The 8,049-nt window shown below is 52.8% G+C and overlaps 1 protein-coding gene across 1 annotated transcript in view; it reads left to right on the top strand.

Moving 5' to 3' along the window:
• Nucleotides 1–5,819, top strand: part of LOC129514552 (sal-like protein 3) — a 19,306-nt gene extending 13,487 nt beyond the window's left edge. The window contains exons 2-3 of the mRNA XM_055333226.1: nt 1–1,746; nt 2,972–5,819. The exon at nt 1–1,746 is cut by the window's left edge and continues 1,766 nt beyond it. Of these exons, the coding sequence (XP_055189201.1) occupies nt 1–1,746; nt 2,972–3,403 (2,178 nt within the window). The 3' untranslated portion in view covers nt 3,404–5,819. The remainder of the gene's footprint in view (nt 1,747–2,971) is intronic.
• Nucleotides 5,820–8,049: the final 2,230 nt, after the last annotated feature.

Raw genomic sequence — 8,049 nt, 5'->3', positions numbered from 1 at the left:
GGGTCTTCTCTGACCAAAACTGAGCCCGTGAGCCTGCCCGGCGCCAATAGCAGGGCAGGGGACATCCCTCCCAGTGGGCAGGCCTCCAGCACTGTGTCCACAGCGGCGGCAGCCCTCACAGACAGCAGCATCTCCACGGGCCTCTGCAGCCCGGTCCTGCCAGCCAGCTCGGACCAGTTCAAGGCGAAGTTTCCCTTCGGGGGGCTGCTGGACTCCATGCAGACGTCAGAGACCTCCAAGCTGCAACAGCTGGTGGAGAACATCGACAAGAAGATGACGGACCCCAACCAGTGCGTCATCTGCCACCGCGTGCTGAGCTGTCAGAGCGCCCTGAAGATGCACTACCGGACACACACGGGGGAGAGGCCGTTCAAGTGCAAGATCTGCGGGCGTGCCTTCACCACCAAGGGCAACCTGAAGACACACTTCGGGGTGCACCGGGCCAAGCCACCCCTGCGCGTGCAGCACTCGTGCCCCATCTGCCAGAAGAAGTTCACCAACGCCGTGGTGCTGCAGCAGCATATCCGCATGCACATGGGGGGGCAGATTCCTAACACGCCACTGCCAGAGGGCTTCCAGGATGCCATGGACGCTGAGCTGCCTTACGACGACAAGGCGGCAGAGGCCCTCAGCGGCTACGATGATGACGCGGACGAGAACTCCATGGAGGACGACGCCGAGCTACGGGAGCCGGCCAGCGACCCGCCCAAGCCACTCCTGGCCTACTCCGGCTCCTGCCCGCCCTCGCCACCCTCCGTCATCTCCAGCATCGCCGCCCTAGAGAACCAGATGAAGATGATGGACTCGGTCATGAGCTGCCCACAGCTCACCACCCTCAAGTCTGTGGAGAACGGGTCCGGCGAGAGCGACCACCTGAGCAATGACTCGTCGTCAGCCGTGGGTGATCTGGAGAGCCGGAGCGCGGGCAGCCCGGCGCTGTCTGAGTCCTCGTCCTCCATGCACGCCCTGTCGCCAATGAACAGCAACAGCGAGAGCTTGCCCTCCAAGTCCCCGGGCCTCAGCAACCAGGAGGAGCCCCCGGAGACGGCCCTAAAGACCGAGAGGCCGGACAGCCCTCCCCCCGCACCCGAAAACGGGGGTGCGCTGGACCTCACGGCGGCCCCGCCCGGCCGGCCAGCCATCAAGGAGGAGGCCCCCTTTAGCCTGCTGTTCCTGAGCAGAGAACGGGGTAAGTGTCCCAGCACTGTGTGTCGTGTCTGTGGCAAGCCTTTTGCTTGCAGGAGCGCGTTGGAGATCCACCACCGCAGCCACACTAAGGAGCGCCCGTTTCTCTGTGCGCTCTGCGGGCGCGGGTGCTCCACTATGGGTAATTTAAAACAGCACTTACTGACGCACACGTTGAGCGAGCCGCGTTCTCAGTCCTGTGACCCCGACTCTGCCCTAGGTCCCAGCCAAAGCACTCCTAGCCTGGTTGCCAGCTCCACGCCCACCCTGATCAAAATGGAAGTGAATGGGCACAGCAAGGCCCTCGCGCTGGGCGAGGGCCCGCCTCTGCCAGCCACGGTGCAGGTGCCCCCAGGGCCTCAGGCGGTGATGAGCCCCAGCCTCGCGCCCATGCTGGCCCCCCCGCCACGCCGGACACCCAAGCAGCACAACTGCCAGTCATGTGGGAAGACCTTCTCCTCGGCCAGCGCCCTCCAGATTCACGAGCGTACACACACCGGGGAGAAGCCCTTCGGCTGCACCATCTGCGGGAGGGCATTCACCACGAAGGGCAACCTCAAGGTAAGGCCCGGGTTTGTGCCCCCGCAGCCCCAGGGAGTCGGCCCCAGAGCTTCTCCCCACCCTGCCCCCAGTGATGTGCTGCAGGCCAGCCTTTTGCTGAGGTCCTGGCCGAGGAGGACATGCTGAGGTCCCGGCTCAGGTGGACATGCTGAGGTCCTGACTGGGGACAGAGATGTGCGGGGGGAGCCCGGGGGGGAGCGCAGTGTGTGCTGCCCACGGCACTTTCAGAGTCTGATGTGTGCTTCCCAAGGTGTGTGTGCTGCCCACAGTACTGAAAGGCTCACCTTGCAAGGCTGGTAGGCTGCCCTCCCAGGGCTCACATCACCTCCTGGGGGCCGAACACATAGGCACTGCTCCTGGGCCAGCAGTCCCGGAGTCTGGCACAGTCTTGAATCCGGTGGAACACCGAGAACCAGATAAACTGGGCTCTGAAACACTTGCACAAGATACAAATGACGCAGATTCTGTGCAAAGGCTGGGGCTGCATTCTGCTTCTGTCCACGTGGCCACCAGCAGGGGCTGGCAGGCCTTTGGTGAAAAGCCTACCAGCGTGAGTCGGGCCAGGAGGGAGCAGCCCAGGGTAGTGTTCTTGCTGGAGATGACCGCAACCCTGTCTGTTCTCCCGGGAAATTGGGGTGTGGACAGAATGCCAGATGAGCAGCCTCAGCTAAACGTGCCCCTTTCTGTCCACGTCATGTACTTGTTTGGCTCGTGATGTGCTCCTCAGGGTCTGGGAAAAGCTTGAGACCCGTGGCTGCTCCATCCTGGTAGGACAGGAGCTGCCCAAGGCCGCTGCTAGCCACACACATCTTCCATGTCAGGCCCAAGGAAGCTGGGAGTTCAAGTTCCCCGCCATCCCAGGGCCAGGCAGGGGCACAAGGGGCAAGGCTCTGTGCCCTCTGGGGTTTGCAGCCTCATTGGGGGGTCTGCAGGCTGTCCACCGTCCGGGGAGAGCGGCAAGGGAAGAAACGTACACGAGCACATTGAATGGTTGTGCTCTCCATATTTCATAAAGAGAAATAGTGCATATTTAAGGATAAGATGCTCAGAAAGGCCCACCTGTTTTGTCGTCCCCACCTCATGCTCGCAATGGGGAACAGGATCCAGCGGTGAGAGCACCATGCTGGGTTTCTGGAGGATCGTGGGATGTGTGGAGGCAGGCCTGTCCCTGCCTGTGGGCTGGGCTTGCTTACCTGTACCTTGTCTCTCCGTGTGTCTCACACAGGTGCATATGGGCACGCACATGTGGAATAACGCCCCCGCACGGCGTGGCCGCCGCCTGTCCGTGGAAAACCCCATGGCTCTGCTAGGTGGTGATGCCCTCAAGTTCTCAGAAATGTTCCAGAAGGACCTGGCGGCGCGAGCCATGAATGTAGACCCCAGCTTTTGGAACCAGTACGCTGCAGCCATCACAAATGGGCTGGCCATGAAGAATAACGAAATCTCCGTCATCCAGAACGGCGGCATTCCCCAGCTCCCAGTAAGTCTCGGCGGAAGCGCCATCCCCCCCTTGGGTTCTCTGGCCGCCGGAATGGACAAAGCACGCACTGGCAGTAGTCCACCCATCGTGGGTTTGGACAAAGCGAACTCCGAGACAGGAGCCAGCCGGCCGTTCACACGGTTTATTGAAGATAACAAGGAGATTGGCATTAACTAGGTGTGCACAATCTCGGCCCAGCCGCTCCATCCCATGCGCACAGTGTCAAGTGCGACCGTCGGGCTGCACAGCCTCGGTCCCCAGTTACCCTTGAAATTTTACCTGTAGCAGAAAATACGTCCGCTGTGTGGCTGCTAGAAGGTGGTCTCATACGCGCTGCATGGTACATCTTTCTGCAGTGAGCCTGACTGTTGTTGGGGACCCTGTGACCTTTGAAATAAATGTACGTCGAAAAGATAAGTCCTTGTAAAACCACCTCCCACCTCGGGAATAGAAAGGGCTCAAACCACATCCACTTCGTTCCTCCCAAAACCTGATAACCCCCGAGAGGGAGAGAGAGGGGTCCCTGTGGCGTTCCAGCGACCCTCACTCGAAGGTTTTGTCCGAATTCCTTAGAAACTCGAACTCTGTTTTTAGACTATTGAAGATGTGGTCAGGTGCTGCCGGCGCGGTGTCTCACGGCCGTACCTTCATCTGTAGTATTTATAATGTTAAGATTATGCGGGTAACAGATAATACAGCCCCAACTTTAAAGGAAGCTTTTGTACTGCAGAATACATCTGGCTATGTGATTTTTTTTTTAAGTGGAATTTGTTTTACTATAAATAAGTGCGTTATTTCAATGCAGGCAAATTGTGAAGTCCCGCTGGGCAAGACCGCATGCTTTCCTGTGCAAGTACCTGTCAGTGACGAGCCTTTCTGTTCCTTTTTAAAAAAATTTTTTTTTTAATTTAAATGTTTGTAGCTGCTATGTGGACAGTTGCTCTCTAGAGTGGTCTGTAGCCCAGCGATGGGAAACAAGTTACAGACAAACATCACCGTAAATTATTCACAACATTATAAGCGGTTGTGAGGAAATATTTCACGTTATCGAAGTTGTACAATAAAAAGGTAATGTTTGTATAATGTGGTTGCAAACTCTTAATTTATACTATTGCACTTTTAGTATTTTGTATTAGGGAGGTTTGTCTATAATTTGAAGACTTAAAAAAGATGTAAAGTATTTTATAAATAGTACTTTGATTTAAGGAAAATGAAAAAAAAAAAAACTGTTACAGTTTCTTGTTTTGTCCTAAGGTCAAACAATATGAGAAATCTATGTCACTTAAACAGAAAAGCCACCAGGACTTGTCTGTTCCTCAATAAACTAGGGCCTGCCGTTTCTTAAATTAAAATGATTTATTTAACTTTTCTACAAAGCCCATTTAAAAACCTGGAACCCCCCACCCCTTCACACAACCTTGATGAATCAATCCTGGGCCTATGGCACCGAGACGAGTGAACGGAGAGAATGGGTGGGGCGCTTTCCTGCTCCCTTTCCCCTTCGGCCCCTGGCGAGAGCATGACTGTCCCCCCGAGCTCGGGCTCTTGCGCACAGCACCCCCGGAGGCACTATATCTGGCCATGGTGGCAGCCGGACCTGGGACAGTTTCTAAGTTCCCGGTTTATTTATTATCTTCTCAGATGAAAACAAAGCACAATGTCCAGTGATCTTTCAAAACACAGTGTGAAGCTGCTGACTTTGCTTAAACGGCCTGGCATCAGGAAGGGGACCCTCGGCAGGGTGCGGGGCGTGGGGCGGGCTTGGAGCCCGTACGGGCAGTGTTGTGTGTTCTACCTCATTTTGTGCGTTTGCAAACGTGCCAGAGCCCGAGACGGCGAGCTTCGTTCGACGGCAGCATTCAGAGAGGCCGCGGTGCCCATTGGCCTTCAAGGTGTGCGCCTGAAGCGGGAGCCGGACAGTGACACATCTTCTTGGCTAAGACAGAAAAACAGGACAATCTTCCCAACATGACCACGGCAACAGTAAAGTCACATCGTGCCACCGAACAGAACGGTTGTGCAGACTCCTCAATCAGCAGATTTCGTGGTCTCTTCCTGTTAGAGATGAGCGCTGAGCTCTCCCACTCTGTCCCCACGGCCGGGAGGCCGTCCCTCCTCATGGGAGCGGTGGGGGCTCAGGGCTGCTGCTCATCAGCAGTGGAATGTTTTTATTATTTATGTGTCCTTCTTGCTGTGATTTTGTTTTGGGTTTTTTTTTTTTTGGTGGGGGGCAGTTAGTATTGGTACCATGTAGTGTTCTCCTCCCAGAAGGATGTGTATATAACTTAAAAAAAGAAATGTAAAGTGTTGTAAATAAGATGGTTCATGAAGGGACGGTGAGATGCGCCCCCTTCTGTATTCAGGACCAGGCTGTCCCTCTCTGCGTGGTGAAGAGAGACGCTATTTTTCTACTGCAGCACCATGTAGGGCCGGGACCCCGGAGCCAGCTGGCGTTCTTACCGAGATCCAATATTTTTTATGATAAATCTGTGGCTCGACACATCTACTGATTGAAATGGATGTCTTAGACTAGGTTACTATTTTTGTCATATGGAAATGAATAAAATGCAGGATGTAATATGACTTCTGAATTGCGTTCCTTGATTATTCGAATGGAAAATGTGGAATTTGAGGTTCTGGTCGTTGATGGTGGACGTATATCTGTGGTGTTTTCTCCGAGGAAAGTCAACAAGGGTTGACAGCTTAGATTTAAGCAATATCTAAATGTGTATCTTGATTGGTCTTGAAATTTTTATTTTTCACTTTTTTTCCTAAAAAAAAAAAAATGCGACCTCCTAATTGTGACTTTTTTTTTTTTTTAAACATCTGTGATGGAAGATGTAGTAGAAGTTGCCTCCTCGTTAGAGACTGCTGGCAGTGTCCAAAAATGACCACACTCTGAATTGCCTTCCCAACGTCAACGTGAAGTGAGAATAATCTTGGCTCTTGGGAAATAAATCGTGTGCACCGAGTCCTGGTCCGGGCAGGCGCAGGAGGGGAGGTGCTGCTCGAGCCCCGCACTGTGCAGCGGCCACTGGTACCTCCCGGCCCTTTGCTCTGGATGGAGGATGTCTTTACTGTAGAAGAAGCTTTCCCTCACCAGTAACATTTGATAAGACATAAAACTTTAAATAATTTAATAGCTCCTGGATTTCAGCATATCCAATCCGTTTCTTTTTTCAATAGCAACCGACACCTGGAGGCCGCGGCGATCGGTGCCTGGGAAGCCGCGGGCGCTCGTGAACTCCCTGCCCGGCTGATCGGCGGGCACAGATCATAAACCACAGGCGCTAAGCCGTGCTGGCTTCGGTGCTAGAGGGGAAATCAGCAGACAGGAGCCGACCGAGTCAGACCGTAAATTCAATCTGTTTTTTAAAATGGTGAGGAGATAAAGGCTCTTACCGTTTAAAATAACACAAATTGAAATGCAGGGGGAAAACGAGACCTACTTATTTCAAAAACATTTCCAATGTCAAAAACCAGGGCTGTTTCAGCTTAACAAGCATGGATATTTACTTCTTCCTGGCATCAACTCTATTTTGCTCAGACCATGCATCAAAGAATCATAAATGCCAACAATCTCTAAAAAATATTTATTTAAATATATTTCTATTCTGAGTTCATTACAGGAACCATTAACATTTAAAACTAATTAAAAAGTATTGCTGAAGGGCTAAAAAGCAATTGGTTTTAAACTCCACACTGTTTGGTTCTATCCCCGTGGAGTCAGTGGGTCCCCCTGCCTGCTTCTCCTCCGTGCCCGGCAGATGCTGCCCACCCACGGCACACATTGGGGCTGCCTCTCTGTTGGTGTCCGGCCCAGACACCTCCGAGGCCTGTGTTTCTTGAGACTGCTAATGCCACAGAGGCCCAGGGCCCCGGCTTCTCTTCCCAAGCATGCTTACCACGGAGCAATCCGTCACATGCGTGGGACTCCATGTTCAGCGTGCAGCTGGTGGCTCCATGTCCAGCATGTGGCCGGCCTGTGGGCCTTGGGTTTCCATCTTGTGTGTTAAACTCCTGGGTTCGTTTGCTGATCACTGGTGCTGAAGTAGAAGCGGCCTCTGGCACCGTGCCCCGAAGAGAAGCAGGCCGTGAACCGGTTCTGCGAGCGGGGCTGTCGGCTGGTTTGTCCACTGTGTTAAGCTTCATCTGCAGAATATTCTATACAAAGCTAGGGAAATAGCTATCGTCCCCTCTACTTTGGCACATACTGGGCAATCCTGGTGTCGTGTTGGCATCCTTCAGGAAGGGAGCCCCTCAGTGCCACCACCAGAGACAGCGTCCCGCGGCTCTGCCTGCACTCCTGCTCCCAAGTCCCAGGCTCGGGTGTCGGCGTCCCCTGCGCCGTCCTGCCAGCGAGCTCTGCGGGTCACGGCCAAGGCGCTGGGTGGACGGGCTCTGCTCCCCGACCTACAGGAATGGCATTAATATCCTTGCCAATTCCAAAATCTAGGGTAGTTTTTCTTTCTTTTTTTTTTCTTTTGAAAGAACTGTCACTAATGTATACCTACACTTTTCCTCCCAAAATTCACTAGACAAATTGACAGTATTTATATAGAGAGAAAATACAAAGGATTACTTAAGAATATAAATATGAAAACTCTATTACAAATGACTTTGCGAAAGAAAAATCTGTGGAATCATTTTTGGACCGTGAGTAAAAATGTGTTGGTATCTCTGATTATTTTAAATCGTGGAATTTATTTGAAGCTTTTAAAAATGCAATTCTATTTAAGGTAAAATAAAAGAAGCTCTGTGAACCTTATGCTTACCGCATTTTCTATCAGGAAGAGTTTTCGAGATGCCTGCTGCTGTGCACA

The sequence above is a fragment of the Nyctereutes procyonoides genome, unplaced genomic scaffold (assembly GCF_905146905.1).
Source record: "Nyctereutes procyonoides isolate TBG_1078 unplaced genomic scaffold, NYPRO_anot_genome, whole genome shotgun sequence".
Lineage (NCBI taxonomy): Eukaryota > Metazoa > Chordata > Mammalia > Carnivora > Canidae > Nyctereutes > Nyctereutes procyonoides.
This window is presented reverse-complemented; position numbering and strand designations above follow the sequence as displayed.